The sequence below is a fragment of the Ambystoma mexicanum genome, chromosome 4q (genome assembly GCF_040938575.1).
Source record: "Ambystoma mexicanum isolate Mex_15411 chromosome 4q, UKY_AmexF1_1, whole genome shotgun sequence".
NCBI classification, from domain to species: Eukaryota; Metazoa; Chordata; class Amphibia; order Caudata; family Ambystomatidae; genus Ambystoma; species Ambystoma mexicanum.
Window position 1 is genome coordinate 307,354,161 of NC_090928.1, and position 16,892 is coordinate 307,371,052.

Consider the following 16,892-nt stretch of genomic DNA (forward strand, 5'->3'; position numbering starts at 1 on the left):
TTTGGTCTGACAACTGCGCCTAGACCTGTGAGCCCTGAATGCTGAAAAACAAGGACATTGTGGTGGTGAAGTTAAAGTCTTGGGGAAGGGAACCCTGAGACTTGAGGAACTACACTTATCGTCTTGGGAATGGAGCCTCAAGACCTTTTTGTGTTTGAACTATGTTGCTTGGAACTTGGGGAAGGGAACTCCAAATACTGTTTGGAACTGTATCACCTTGAATTTGAGAAAGGTAATCTCAAGACGTTTTTGGAACTATCTTACACTTGGGGAAGGGGAGCTGAAATAAAGCTGTGAGATGGAAGAAGCTCAGAACTGAGAGTTACACACTTTCTTTTATTACTGACAGCCCGACACATTCTTTAGCTTTAGTTGTGATGGCAAGCATAGATTTTGGACACAGACAGTTAGGTTGAACTCTTTGACTCAGACTTTCCTTAGTTTCATTCAGGTAGAGAAATCCCAATTTAGCATAGGGCAAGTTAGGCCTTCTACCATATTGACATTTGATTTAATAAAGTAGTTTATTTTCAACTTTAAGTTTGTTGTCTATTTATAAAACACAAGACTGCTATAAAAAAGAATTGAGTGTTAAGATGATCATATTAAAGCTTAATAGCAAATCTTTTACTTCAAATGGATTGGGGAAGGAGAAGATAAGGGAAGAATTGGGCAGTTTAAATGGAAGAGAAGATTAAGAGGACCAGAAAAAGAGACCCATAGTGCAGTGGCCTACCAGGAAGTTTCCAGAGTTCCCTATAGCTAAATATGCCACTGGTTGGGAGAAGGGCATTATGGCATTAGCTCAGTCAGTTAGTAGTATAGCAAACCATTTACCCACCTTGCATCCCTTGGTCTGGAGCTGGAGGTTCCTTATCAGGTTTTTATTTTTCTGTATGGTTTCTGGCAAGCCACCCTCTGCAGTGCATTTGCATTGGTGCAGTCAACGTGGACATACATAAAACGTATCCAGTTTGGCAGAACCAATGTAGGCCAGTATGGCCACATAGGAACTCTTATGTTGGCTTTATCCTTGATGCTAGTAAAAAACGCCATGCTGCAGTATGAAAACCACACTAAGAAAATATGTCTTTGCTGGCTGGTCAAATGCTCCCCATGTAAGAGCCCTCATGATGTTGGCTTTGACCTCAAAGGCTGTATAGAATGCCATGCCACAGTAATAATACATAACTTTGCTGGCTGAAAAAATGCCCCCATTCAAGAACACTCATGTAAGAACACTCATCATGTTGGCTTTTCCCCCTAATGCCAGTCTAAAGTGCCATGTCAATGTAGAAAATTTCTTTGGTGGCTACACAAATACTCACCCCCACATTCAAGAACACGCATCATGTTGACTTTGCCCTTAACACCAATTTAAAAAGCCATACCTTATTAAAAAAACACATCTTTGCTGGCTACACAAATAGCCCCTATATGTAACAACACTCATCATGTTGGCTTTGCCTTGAATTCCAGTATGAAAGGCCAAGTCTAAGTGGCTACACAAATGCTCACACCACTGCCCTTATACAAGAACACTCATGTTGGATTTTCTCTGAACGCCAGTATATCACGCCATGCCATTGTAAGAACTGAACTACCATTGTTCACACCATAGATGCAGACGCGCAGGTCTGATGCACTTTAAACAGAGCTGACCCATTCTTAATCTCAATTCTTTATACAAAATATATTTTATTGTTATTTTCTCTCTTTACAAATATATCATTTATTTTTTGGGGAAACATAAGAAGTAGGACCACCAGAGAGAAGTTGGTCTACAGCTGTTATTTAGAAGATTAAAAGGATATCAACATACCTCCACATGTATGAACGTCGAAACAGGGACGAGGGAAAGGGAAAAGAAACAAACACATATCATTTGTGAACGTTAATTCACACATACAAGTAAATGACATCTAAATATAACAACTACAGTTATATTTTACAAAAAAACACACACAGCTTCTCCTCGCTTGATACACTTCAGACAACACAATCACTGTGTTGCTGTTTACATACCCAACATGTTTCGGTTCTTGCTTGTTATCAATACTGAACTTTCCTTACGAGAAACAACTAAAACAATTTAGAACACCCTATGTGTAAAAACTAACCAGATACAAACAAATACTAAATAAAAAACTATTATTTGCGACTTGCATCCCTTCACCCTATTGTACATGTAAAGAGCAAACTCTTGCCTGTTCATTAGTTCATAATTTTCAAGTCGCTCTATTCTTTGACTCATACCTTCGAGTAATATAACCAAAAAACACAGGCATTAATATATACCTCATGTTCTAACCACTCTGTCATTTGTGGTTGTATTGAAATCTATACAATACCTTTTTCTTGTCTATATACAAGGCTTGTACTCTATACAAGTCCGCTAAATGCACCCAATCACCAGACAAGGGATCTGCAAAGAATTCATATATGGTCCTTTTAACGCTAAAAGGACACTGTAGGGGAGAGCATCACTGAATCACCTGTGCTACCATCATCCATATTAATGGCTAAAACACGTTCCTTTTACTCTATTCTGTTTGCTGTTCACTTGATTATTAATGATCTATCAGGAATGCATTCTTTACAAAAAGGTAGGTATTAGGTGTTACAGAATTAATACATTATAAATATCAAGCCTGCTAGCTGGGCATTTAAAAGGTTTAGCACACATTACTTATATGCTCTTGAGCGTTTACACTGGAGAAACAGAACTTACTGGTGATTTAGCTCCACATGGAATGATTCAGTGGTTCTGAAACTGCCCACATTGCACTTTAAAACCGTTGGTTTTGTTCGTTTGACAAGGTTTTCGCGTTTCGTGTTCTAGATGCTTGCTCTTCACCATATGCTTATAGCGTAAATCAAAAAAGCTTCCATTACTGGTTTGTAAGCCTTACGAGGGCTACATAGATCTATTGCATTGATAAATAGAATGCGAGCTTTGCAGATATTACCTAGCTAACTCTACAATAGCATTTGCGTTTACTAACCTCGTCCCGCGTTCTGATCCTGGCGTGCACTTTCAAAACTCTATGGGCCAGTCTAGAGTGTATCAGACTGATCTGTATGTATCAGTGGAACTACTGTTCCTTTTCAGCCGTAGAAACGGACCAAATGGCAGATTCTCACGCAGGTGTCTAGGGTGGTGACTCGTAAAGTGCAGTAATGCGTTCTTGTCCATGCTTTTGTGGTACGTTTGACCTTTAATTTGCCACCATCATGAAAGATTGTGATGTCCAATTGGACTGACCTAAATGGCTGATTCTCACGCAGGTGTCTGGGGTGGTGACTCGTAAAGTGTAGTAATGCGTTCTTGTCCATGGAATGGTCTGACCTTTAATTTGCCACTGTCATGAAAGATGTGAATCTTTCATGATGGGGGCAAAACAAAGGTCAGACCGTACCACAAAATCACGGACAAGAACGCATTACTGCACTTTCCAAGTCACCACCCCAGACACCTGTGTGAAAATCTGCCATTTGGTCAGTTTCTAAGGCTGAAAAGGAACAGTAGTTCCACTGATACATACAGAGCAGAAGTTGAAGCCCTGACGGGTAACCTATGCAATAGGGGCTACCCAAAAAGAATTGTTCGACAAGCTTCAAAAAAGAGCTTTCAACAACAACAGAGAAGCTCTGTTGGAACCAAGAGAGAAGCAGCCCACTCCTAACAAGTTGGTTTGTATCCAAACCTTTGGTAATCTCTCATCCAAAATCAAGAACATCATTCTAAAAAACTGGCAAGTATTCAATAGAGGTCACAACAAGCTGGAAAAACAGATCTTTGCATTCAAAAGGAGTAATAATATTAGAGCACTAGTCATGCGCAATGACATCAGCACTAGACTGGTTAACCAACCAAGGATTCCTGAAGCGTGGTGCCTACCGCTGCTTCAAGGACACTTCCCCTGTGGGAAATGCAGCATCTGTAACATCACTAAAAAGTCAACAGAAGTAGATGTTGGGCTCAAAACTAAATGGAAGCTATGTCAGTTTATGAATTGCAATTCAGTGATTGTAGTATACATGATAATGTGCCCATGTGGGAAAAGATATATTGGAAAAACCTCTCGCAAAGTCAAGACGAGAATTATTGCGCACCACAGTTCCCTAAAAAAGAAAACGGAGGAAGCCCCTATGTTTAAACATTTCCTTAATGTAAACCACAAGTTTGATTCATTCACCTGGACAGCGCTACAACAGATCAAAGGAACATCTGGAAGCAACATGGATAGTATACTGACCAGAAGAGAAGAACAGTTTATATTCCTGGCCTGAATCTGGTCAGATGGCCTCAAGGAAGGGGTTGATTGGCACAACGTACATTAAAAATACACTGAGTTGTTATATGAATCCAGTTTAGAAGCCTGAATAAGCTCTCAGAATCTGCAGTACGGCAACTAGCCCTCAAGAGTGCACCACTGCAGAGACAACAAAGGGAGCTGCTTTTCGTACGTTTGCTCCAAAGTTGCAAATACATATTACACATGGAGCAAAAGAATACGGTTTACACACATTGTAATAGTGTGATCTCTTTACTGTGGCCATTTGGCTAACCACATGCATGCCCAGATAATTAACTATAGATCTGACAGAATGGAAACTTAGTAATGGCCACCTGAAGTATTGGCTCACACAGTATTGTAGATAAATGGGTTTATTTAAGATCCATAGATAAACCCACCGGCTCCACCACAGCTAACAGTTCCTCTCTCAGTTCACTCAGATCAGCATCCTTTCTCCTGGGTTCCACATTCTATATTCCCACTTCTATTACATCACTGTCCCACAATTACATATAAAGGTGTTAACTAAATGCATGTCCATGTACTAAGATATTACACCACCACCTAATGCCGGCTGTCTCATTACTCCTCTACATAAGGGCGACACTCTAGACTGGCCCATAGAGTTTTGAAAGTGCACGCCAGGATCAGAACGCGGGACGAGGTTCGTAAACGCGAATGCTATTGTAGAGTTAGCTAGGTAATATCCGCAACGCTCACATTCTATTTATCAATGCAATAGATCTATGTAGCACTCGTAAGGCAACACTTGTAAGGCTTCCAAACCAGTAATGGATGTTTTTTTGATTGCGCTATAGGCATTTGGTGGAGAGCGCGCATCTAGAACACGGAACGCGAAAACCTAGTTAAATGAACAAAAACAACAGATTTAAAGCGCAATGTGGGCAGTTTGAGAAACATTATTCCATGTGGAACTAAATCTCTAGTAAGTTCTGTTTCCCCATTGTAAATGCTCAAGAGCATATAGGTCATTGGTGCTAAACTTTTTAAATGCCCACCCCGCAGGCTGGGTATTTATAATGTATTAATTCTGTAACACCATATGAGTAATTACACCTAATACCTACCTTTTTGGAATGAATTTGTTCCTGATGGATCATTAATAATCAAGTGAGCAGCAAACAGAATAGAGTAAAAGGTACATGTTTTAGCCATTAACATGGATGATGATTCGGTGGTGCTCCTCTCTACAGTGTTCTTTTAGCATTGACGGAACCATATCTGAATTCTTTGCACATCCCTGGTCTGGTGAGTGGCTGCATTAAGCGGACTTGTATCGAGTACAAGCTTTGTATACAGAAAAGAAAAAGGTATTGTACAGATTTCAGTACAAACCCATCTGACAGAGTGGTTTGAACATAAGGTATATATTAATACCTGTGTTTTTTGGTTGTATTACTTGCAGGTCTAAGTCAAAGAATAGAGCGACTTGAAAATGATGAACTACTGAACAAGCAAGAGTTTGCTCTTTACATGTATTGTAGCACAATAGGGTGAAGGGATGTAAGCCACAAATAATACTATTTATTTAGAATGTGTCTGTATCTGGTCAGTTTTTCCAAATAGGGTGTTCTAAATTGTTTTAGTTGTTTCTCCTGAGAAAGGTCCATGTTGAATATATAAACAGCAACACAGTGATTGTGTTGCCTGAAGTGTATCCAGGTAGGAGAAGTTGAGTGTGTTTTTTTGTAAAATATAAATGTAGTTGTTATATTTAGATGTCATTTACTTGTATGTGGGAATTAACGTTCACAAATGATATGTGTTTGTTTCTTTTCCCTTTCCGTCGTCCCTGTTTCTATGTTAATACATGTGCAGGTATGTTGATATCCTTTTAACCTTCTAACTAACAGTTGTAGACCAACTTCTCTGTGGTGGTCCTACTTTTTATGTCTCCCAAAAAAATATTTTTATAAAGAGGGAAAATAACAATAAAACATATTTTGTATAAAGAATTGAGATTAAGAATGGATCCGCTCTGTTTAAAGTGCATCAGACCTGTGTGTTTGCATCTATGGTGTGAACTATGGTAATTCAATGGTTTAGTTGCTCTCAGGTTTTCACACCATAGTATAAATCCCAAAGTTTCTCCATTTGTATTTTTGGGTATGTCATTGTAAGAAAAAATGGCTTTGCTGGATACACAAATGCCCCACCCCCATTTGCAAAAACACTCATGTTGGCCTTGCCCTTGTCAGTTTTGAATTCCATGCCATAGTAAGAAAAAGGTCTTTACCGGCTACACAAATCCCCTCACCCACCCCCATATGTAAGAACATGCATAATGTTGTCTTTGTCTTTAACACTAGTCTAACATGCTAACCCACTGTACTAAAATAGCCTTGCATGCACAGACTCATTCACACCCATCACACAGGCAGTCATGTACCCTTACAGACTCTGGCATATATGCATAAATAAACTTATTAAACAAACACATATCACGAAAATTCCCTAGCATATATCAAACATTCACACACTCAGGTATTCACCATCAGTCATTCACTCGCATATTGACCAGCATTAATTCACTGAACGTTCAACAACAATCATCTGCATTCATTCACTTTCACATCCAGCAGTCCCCCTCATCATACCACCATACACCTTCACACATATACAGAATGCGTGCTTGAGAGCGCGCGCGCGCGCACACACACACACACACACACACACACACACACACACACACACACACACACACACACACACACACACACACATAACCCCCCCCCCCTTACTTGCTCATCAGCTCAGCTCCAGATTACCCCCTGGCTGCACTGCTGCTCCTGAAGGTCCACCTTGGAAACTCTTCAGGCAGAAAGCAGGGAGAGGTGGCAATCAACTACCGCTCCTTGATTCCTGGTTCCTGCAAATGAAGCACAGAAAGTGGCCACCCGATGCCCACTTAACCCATGAGGTGCTACAGGAGATCCCCTTAGGCATTTTCAAGGTACAGTACCCCAGCCAGCATGGCCAGTGGACCATGCAAGCCAGGGAAGCAACGCACCCCAGCCTTGAATGACTCATCAGAAATATACAGCCGGGCTAATTCACCCCAGGGCAAACCTTGTTCCCCCACAACACTGCAGACTCAGGAGGGCCCCCATAGGGTATGCAATGATTATCACAAATATCAAAATAACTAATACCATTATAACAAACCTAAAATAACGAATTCAAAAATAATGAAGTCAGAAAAACCCTAAAAAAGGGGTTGGGAGGGGTGATAGTGGTTTTGGGGGCAGGACAAGTATTAAGAGCAAAAAAAGGGGGGGTGCGGGGATCCCCTCCAACCACACCCCCCAAACAATGAAAAATGAATTCGGTTTTTGGGACTTAGTATTAGTTATTTGGGATTCATTATAATTACATGTAACCCTTCCTTAGTTTAAGGCAAGCTGAGGGAATGTTCAGTTTGTCACTAGGCTGGCTTAGGCTCATCAATAATAGGGTATCAGGTAATATTATCCCCATATATATGGTCGCCGTAAATAATATCGCCGGGAAAAGGTCATGGTGATATTATATGGGTGACCATAAATATGGGCACAGGGGCAAAAAAATAAAAAAAATAAAAAATAAAAAAAATGTAAAAATAAAAAAAATAATTGGGGGTTGCGGGGGTGTCCCCCGCATGTTCCATGCAATAATGCCACCACAAAAAACAGCCATTTTTCGGTGATATTTTTGCATGGCGAGATTTTTGTGGCGACATTATTAAATGGAACCAATAATAGGTGGTCGATTTGTGGCCCCTCGCCCCTTATGGATGAGCTACCCCAGGTCACTTCATGATGTATACAATTGACATAAAACAGTATAAGAATATATGGCATAATGTCTGAACTGTGCTAGGTTGTGTACCTTGTGGTCATTAACTGCAGTCAGACTGTTGGCTATCACCATCACTTCAACCAATGAAATAGCATGCACAAGCAATGGGTTTTCACTTGAGTGACTGTCACATTGACTGTGCTGGGCAATACAATGCAGCCAGCTGAAAGACTGAACGTTGCAAGGCCATGCCAGTCTGGCACAAGTCAAAATGTACAGCATCAGTTATTCCTTAGATGTACAGTCGTACTCATGCAGATGTTCTGGTGGGTGTGCTGAAACGCGAGTATCAGCCCAATACATGTTAGGCAGCAGAATGCTGAGTCAACAGAAATTGTGGAAGACTCGTTATGTGGTGTCGAGGAGCAGATTGTCACAATGGCATCCACACTAACTCCACTCTCCACAAACAGCCTCATTGAAGATCATGATGACAACGGCCAAGATCCAGCGCTTGTTTTGCCATCCGGGGAAAGGCATTTTACAGCACAATTTTAGAGAAGAAATTGATACAAAGCCGTAGGATTTAGAGGCAGCTCTGTTGTGCAGGTGACACAAATGTATGACATCGCTTCACGTGCCTGGTCACCAAGACAGGAGTATTTTGCCACCGCAAATAATGCAATGCATCCATCAGACACCATTTTAGATATGTGTGTGGCTTGTCCATAATGGGCAATGAGGCGCCAACCTGACACCCATTATGGACGAGCCAGGCCAGTCAATTTTAAACAATGACCACTCCCTCAGTTGCAGTAAGCAGCCGAGGGAGCACTCCTGGGCTGGCTTTAGCTGCCAAAAGGAAAACATGGCTTCCCTTTGACTGTTCTTGCACCTCTGTATGCATTTCCAGTGGGCCATGCAAGGCCCAGGGGGCGTTTTGCTTCCCAAGACTTGCATGGCCAATGCAAATGCACACTGGGGTACTGCAGGCCTAACTATGCATAGTGGGTGCTCCCTCACCTCCCCGCACATTCAGAGGCCTGGGTCATGACGCTCAGAGCTAATCGGCGCATGTGCAGGAACCAAGAAGCCCTCCTCCTTCGTGCTGTGTGAGGGCAGAAGAGCCGCAGAGGGAGCCTGAGGCAGAGCAGATTCTTGTCCCAGACAACAGGTAAGAATAGAAATGTATGTATGCGTGCGTTGCTGCGTGTGAATGAATGAGAGTATGTTTTTTGGGCACACGCATGAATGAGAGTGCTTGTATGGTGAGGTTGTGAATGATTTTGTGTATGTTTTATGGATGAGCAGCTGAAAAAGAGTGTATGAATGCTGTATAGTTGGTCAGATAAATGTGTATGAATGCTAAATGAATGTGTGTGCTTGTTTGGTTGCGTGTGTGTTGGGGAGCAGGCCTCTGATTTAGTGTTAGGGGGGTTACATTTGTGCAGTGGACCATGAAAGCCAGCCAGGTTATATTTTCGGACTGTGGCAAGGCATTTATTTACTGGGCCTCAAGGGTAAATCAAACATAGGTGCTAGGACATTTCTAGACTGGCTTACATTGGTGCAGACAGTCTGAGCATGTTTTCTTACTGTGGCATGGCATGTTTTACTGGGAATCCAGAGTGGTGAGTGATATTACATGGTCAAACTGGCCTGCATTGGTGCACTCACTTTGCCATATTTTCTTACTGTGGCAGGCTATTTTTTACTGGTAGAGCCAAAAGGAGTATGTTTTTTATATGTAATGCTGGCATATATTGGTGCAGCCTGCATGGACACGTATGGGCAGAGCCTGCATTAACATGTTTTCTTATTCTTGCACATATTGCAGGAAAATACATCAGGAAATGAGTTGGAAAGTGCTCCTCTACTGTTGGTGACTTGCATCTAATTTTTCATGTTTTACCTTACAAAATGGACTGCAAACTGTGTGGCTTTTTATCCAATTTTTCACAGAAAGCATACTGTGAAATGCACCATTTGAACCTATTATTTTAGACTTGTCTTAGGAGGAGAACCCCCTTCGGCTCCCCTGGTTAGCTCAGGCTCACTCGTTACTCTGGCTCTCTCCTCTATATTCGTGAGAATCATTCACGAGCTGCCAAATTACCTCACATATTATATGCACTTTGGTAGATTGGATGCATAGTCATGGCTCAAACAAATGCCCCATGTGATGGATGCATACTATGCGCTGCATGATTGTGGCCGACAGCGAGGACAATTCTAGAACAAATGAGTGCTATAAGGTACCTCGACCCCATTATACAGGAGATTCTGGATGTCCATCACTGCTGTGGCTCCTCGCGTATGCACGTCAATCCATAGCACCACAACACACAGCACTAGAGAGCATGCATTGGGTCCACTCCGTGCATGAGTCTGAGGCCCACAAAGCAGCGGGGTGCTTTGCAAATGCATCCCTGAATAGGGGGGCATAACAGTGGAAGGAAAGAACATGTTGCACAAACATAGTACTACAACGTCATGAATCCATGCCATTGGTAGTTTTTTTAATTTTATTTTTGGAATTTTATAAAGCACGCTTTTTGCAATAATGCCTCAAGTGGAGGTTGGCCAATACAGCAATGAGGAGTATGACAGAGCAGCCCAGGAAGACAATGGGCCTCATTAGGAGTATGGCGGTAAGGCAACAACGGCACCGGTATCGCTACCGGCACAGTTGCTACCGTACCGCCATACTAGGACTTATGCTCGCCGGTGCCCTTGCAGCCACCCAAGTCTGCCCAGGTGGCCATACCGGCACCCGTGAGCAGAACATGATGGTAGCAATGATACCGTTATAAACGTTACCACTTCTACCATCCTCCCCATTCCCATTGAGCCCAAGTGGGAATGGGGCCGTACCCGCTCCGGGAACCCGTGCAAGGGGAATTACCGGGTCCACCAAGGTCGGAATGCCCGGTGATTCCCCTTTTGCGGGTGCCGGAGCCGTATGCAAGTTTGGGGGTAGCCTTGCCGATAAAACCGGCAAGGCTACCCCCAACCTCATAATGTGACCCTAAGGGCCTCATTAGGAGTATGGCGGTAAGGCAACAATGGCACCGGTATCGCTACCGGCACTTTTGCTATCGTAGCAACATACTAGGACTTCTGCTCGCTGGTGCCCTTGCAGCTACCTGGTCTGACCAGGTGGCCGTACCGGCACCCGCGAGCAGAACATGATGGTAGCAACGGTAACGTTATAAACGGTACACTTGCTACGATCCTCCCCATTCCCATTGAGCCCTGTGGGGGCTCAAATGGGAATGGGGATGTACCGGCTCGGGCACCCGCGCAAGGGAAATTACTGGGTCCGCCAAGGTCGGAATGGCCCGGTGATTCCCCTTTCGTGTGTGCCAGAGCTGGATGCAAGTTTGGGGGTAGCCTTGCTGGTAAAACAAACAGGCAAGGCTACCTCCAACCTCGTAATGAGGCCCAATGACTAAGGAGGACTTGGCCAGAGAAGAAGTTCTCACCATTTTTGTAATCTCAGCAAAATCCCATTAATTGTGAAGTGTACATTACTCTTGTCCCCATCCTACACAAACTACCCCACAATGCTCAGTGTGTGGACATTATTCATTTCCCAGTCCCATTCCCAACATGTCATTGCTGTAAAGCAGATGCACATGATGTATGCCCCTGTCCCTAACCCAAACCTGTCAGTGGTATGCTTTCAGAGGAACTTGGACGTGCTCTGTGAGATATATGCAGCATGTTCAAAAGATACCAGGGGTGTGCAGGCCTACAGGGAACTCTGGAGATGTCCTGGTGGGCCTCTGCACCCTGGTCCTCTTTTGTGTGGTTGCCTATTTTATTTCCACATTATTTTATGGGAAAGGAGTTGGGCTTGCTCAAAATGTGTAATATGGGGCAACTTTAGAAAAGAAATTCCATGGCCTCTTTGGATTCCGAGTCCACCCCTGGGTGAAACCTCAAAATGGGTCTCGTAGACTGAGAAGGATGGGCAGGGGAGGTGGCGGATTAGTGGCAGGCGAGGTGGTAGATTAGCGGCAGGGGAGGTTGCGGATTAGCGGCAGGGGAGGTGGCAGATTAGCATCAGGGGAGGTGGCAGATTAGCAGGAGTGCCACCACTCTTTTTGGCACAGCATAGTGCCCTTTGCATTGACACCTGCATGGCCTTGCCACTCCAGCAGTTGTACCAAGTCACTAATGATGCTGGTCGTCAGGTCATTGGTACTCAGCAACACCCAGCTGATCTGATTTTTAAGGTTGGGGGCAGCCAGATTATTCAAGGACCTGCGTTTGTCCCCGCATCCACGGATGGTTGTGATCCTGTAGAAGTACTTCCGTGGAGCCGATCACAAATGCTATGTGCGCTTAATTCTTGCCACCCCTGCATAGGACCTGAAGCTGCTAGTGTCCAGGGTCCTCAGTGCGCTGGATATGAAAGGCTATTGCAGAGCAGTGTTGTGCACTACTGTGCGGCGTACCCACAACCACTCTCCTGCATCACCTTTATGGTCCTCAACACCCACGTTGAGTAGCTGTTCTTCCGTACACAGGTGCTAAGAAACGCTTCATGCACTAATTCCAACTAGTGTTACTGCTCCTTTCTAGCCATGGTCTCAATCAGCAGGAGGATATCAGGTTGGGGCAGTGCAGGATGCTATCCTGCACCACAATGACTGCTGCGCGAGTGAGTGTAGAAGTGACAGTGGGGGCTGCAGGAAAATTGGAGGTGGGGAGACAAAATGGTGGATTCTGGGGCATCAGTCCCTCTTCAGGATTAGGGTCTTCATGTTGGTCACAGTAAGTAGTCCGGGAACTGTGGAGGGCAGACATATCCATGCGTCTGTGTTGTGTGCCATATTACAGAAGACATTGACACATTTCGCTAGAGGCCTGCAGTCATCATACATTTAACATTCAAGTCACACACTGGTAGATGCTGGCCTTCCTGGACAGTCCTTCATTTCTCCAAACCGCTTGATGCCAGCCAGATCTATGAATCCTTAGGCCGGGGGTGTTGCTAGGTCTGGAAAAGATCTGGGGCTACGCTAATGTCAGGACTGTCGGGACTTGGGGCTAGCTAGCCTTTTGGTTGTAGACCCTGAGCTTCTATCTGGGGATACAACCAAAAGACCCGGTTGTAGCCCCCTTAGCCACCCCTAGCAACGTCTTTGCCTTAGGCCTTCTCCTCCCATGGACACAGGATGACCGAGGAGGGGAGGTGATGCTATGCTACCTGCTGATGTCTTTTCCCCTGGCCCTTCCAGACAGACTGGCTTCATGTTGTTAATCATTGTTTGCAGTTCTAGTACATACAGGTTTACCACCCAAAGTCTTCTGGAAACATATTCCCAGCACTTAAGGTAAATACCTAATGCTGAAATAATGCACAGACAATTTTGATGCAGATTTTACCCATCATTTTGCCTTTTTTAAAGACCCAGAAAAAGATGCATTTCTCAACCACAAAAAGGGGTTTAGCAATTTGTTATATTTCACCTGCTGTTTCCGAAAAGAAATTGGGGCTTGCATGCATTTCCCCCAAGATGGTATCAAAGGCTATTATTCTTTCTATGCCTCGCCATTTCATCCCCGAAAGAATAGCTAAATGCCAACGCCATAACCACTACCCAACCTTAAGGCATGATGTGCTGAGCTCTCTATTCTATTTTGGCGGGCATTGCCTGAATGAGGTTGATATTGGAATAGACTACTGGCCAAAATAAGTGCAGTCACATGGGGTGAAAAAGAATGATCCGTCATAGATGGTTATCCAGCACCGGTTTATAGTCATAATCTCGAATACAAAAATGTCGAAAGTCATAATGTCGAAAAAATAAAGTCGAAAACAAAAATGTCGAATTTCTTTTTTTTGTTGATTTTTATTCGAAATGGGGGGGTTCCCCCCCCCCCCCAACCCCCCTTTTTTAATTTTTTTTAAATGTTTTAGCCGTTTTTTTTACCACCGGAACCCCAAAAAAACATGTAAATTAAAAAAAAAACAATTCGACATTTTTGTTTTCGACATTATTGTTTCGACATTATTGTAATTCGACATTTTGTTTTCGAGATAATGACTGGACACCTCCAGCACCGTTGGTTGCCCAGTTGGTGCTGCATGGCAGAGCTTTTAGTGTACTTTGAAATCAAACTGGATCTGTACGGACTTGTGAATCAATGACTAAAATTTTGATGATCCGATAGCTGCATGTTCCACCGTGAATATAATGGTTATTTTCAATTAACTAATGCTCTATCAGCCGTTAATGTACACTCCTTTCTTTACTAAATAAAGTTGAAAAATTGCTGGCCCGCTCTCTACAAGGACAGTTCTTACAAAGACAAATGCAGTCAGTAAAAGAAACCCATTAACTGAATTTCTAAGAAGTAGCTGGAAAACTCTTTATATCTATTTAGGTTCAGATGCTTTGAAATCACCCAATGCTTCCATTTGGTTCAATGCGGCAATTACGGAAAATGGGAAAGTATTATTTTGGGCAGATTGGTTTATTGGTGGAGTGCGTTGGATAGGTGATTTGTGGCAGGATGGGTATTGGATTTCTGGGGCGGAAGTTCGCCAGAGGTGGGACATGGCAAATTTCACAGAATCTGACTTTAGACGTCTGAAAAACATTATTGGTGATGTGATTTGGAGAGATGATGTGAATTTAGACCTATTGACTGCTAAAAGAGGACCAGGAGAAGGGGCAATTGCAAGTAGAGTTTACAAGCAAATTGTGGCTGAATACAAAGAAAATGTAACATTAAGAGAGGAATTGAGTCTAACGATAGGGTATAATATCTCACAGGAGGTGTGGATTGGTATGTGTGGAAATGTGAAATTGTGTTCTTTGAATTTAAGTGAGAGATCAAGACAAATAAAGATTCTATACAGAGTATACTGAGTCCGGAAAAGTTTCATGAAACGAGGAATGACGGACTCAAATGAATGTTGGAAGTGTATGAATGAGGTGGGCACTCTGAAACATATGATCTGGCATAGCTCACAGGTGCGAGGCTTTTGTACAGATATTTGTGGTATGTGCTTATGGGTACTGGGAACTGTAATTGACCTAGATTTTAAGACGATGATCATGGGCAGCGATGTTTTATTGGATGAACTTTCAGTTTTGCAAAACAAATTCTTGTTCAGGGGAGCTTCAATTGATAAAAAGATGATACTTCGCAACTGGAAGTCTCCAACTGTACCATTATCAACTGATTGGATTTCTGAAATGTATTTCTCTTGCAGGAATGGAAAATGAAATCTTCAGAAGACAAATAAATTGGAACGTTTTTGAAAAAATCTGGAGGAAATGTCTTGATATGTACTAGTTCTACTGTATGTGCTTTCTTGTGGTGTGGGTAGGGTGGGGGTTGGGGGTTTCTTATTTGTTCACCTTTTTTGAGGTTGTATTTTATTGTACATAATATTCCAAGTTTCTTTGTATATTAATTTGAATTTAGTGTTGTGATGCTCTGTTAATTTGTCTTGTTTGTAATTCCATTTTGTATAAATAAACAAGGTAAAAAAAATATAAGTAACAAATGCTCTAACATTTAGGAAAGCAACAAGAGGGTACCACAAAATGTGCCAATCTTCCAATCAGCGAACTGTTTGTAGACCACATTTAGAAAACCACGTTGCCCAAAGAAGAAATCGCTTGTGGGCCAGTTTCTGGGCTTTGGCTCAAACACATGGCCCATCTTGTTTTCTCCATTGCTGCTTCCTCAAGCAGGAGGTCCTCCACTTCTGCTGGATTTCTGGTATGCTTACTTCTAGGGTTGACCAGTTGTCTTAGTGCGCAGATCTTGACATCCCTATTCCCAATTTCTGGGCTTTGCCTCAAACACATGGCCCATTTTATTTTCTCCATCAATGCTTCCTCAAGCAAGAGGTCCTCCAGTTCTGGTGGATTTCCGGTATGCTTACTTCTAGGGTTGACCAGTTGTCTTAGTGCAGAGATCTTGACATCCCTATTGTTTTGACTTTGTTACAGCTGAAGTAACCGGTACCCCAGACACACAGTGCCAATCCAGACTGCTGTGGCAGAAGATACTCCGAAGGCCGAACCAATGGACGGTGGACACTCTGCTGTTGACTTCAAACAGAAGACCCTCAAAACTCTAACGCCAACAACGAAAGAAAACTTGCTGTGGTGAATGAGGACTAAACATAACCTCAACATCGATGAACGCTCACAGCGCTGCTCCGCTAGGCACCATTCCCATGTAAACACTTGGAGACTGACATTTTACTAACCCACTTGACCTCATAAAAAACCGCACACTCTAACTGTAAGCATTTAAACTATGTTTTCTTTGTTCTCTGGAAAATGCAACTTTGAAAACACCGAAAAATTCTGACAAGTTTTTTCAATGATGTACTTGGTTAAATATATATGAGTGAAACCCATACACTGCGGGCTGGCAGGGTAGTGAAATAAAAGAAAAGTGAATCTCAACAAAACATACCTAAATGAATGTCAAGTTGTTACAATTTCTCAAATCAGTGGTGCCAGATGAATGATTACGGTTCGTTGCTATGATAAGGAATGGTTTACCAATCAGAGTGATGGCGGATCCCTTTACCTACAAGGTCACGACTAAAACTGTGGGGTTATGCTTAATTTAGCCAATTAGCAATTCTTTTACTCAAATAAATTGGTCAAGTGTGAAGGGTCAGCTTAATGAGGGTCCCAATTCCTTTTCCAATTTACATCAATTGTACACAGTCTTAAAGAACTTCAGCCTTACCGAAAGTACCCTACAAAATTTAAATGTGTATACCTTTCATTGGACTAACAGAAA

The 16,892-nt window shown here is 42.7% G+C and overlaps 1 protein-coding gene across 1 annotated transcript in view; it reads left to right on the forward strand.

Moving 5' to 3' along the window:
• SYTL3 (synaptotagmin like 3) overlaps window positions 1-16,555 on the forward strand; it is a 778,488-nt gene extending 761,933 nt beyond the window's left edge. Inside the window, exon 16 of the mRNA XM_069607884.1 lies at window positions 16,082-16,555. Coding sequence (XP_069463985.1) covers window positions 16,082-16,212 — 131 coding nt within the window. The 3' untranslated portion in view covers window positions 16,213-16,555. The remainder of the gene's footprint in view (window positions 1-16,081) is intronic.
• The last annotated feature ends 337 nt before the right edge of the window (window positions 16,556-16,892 follow it).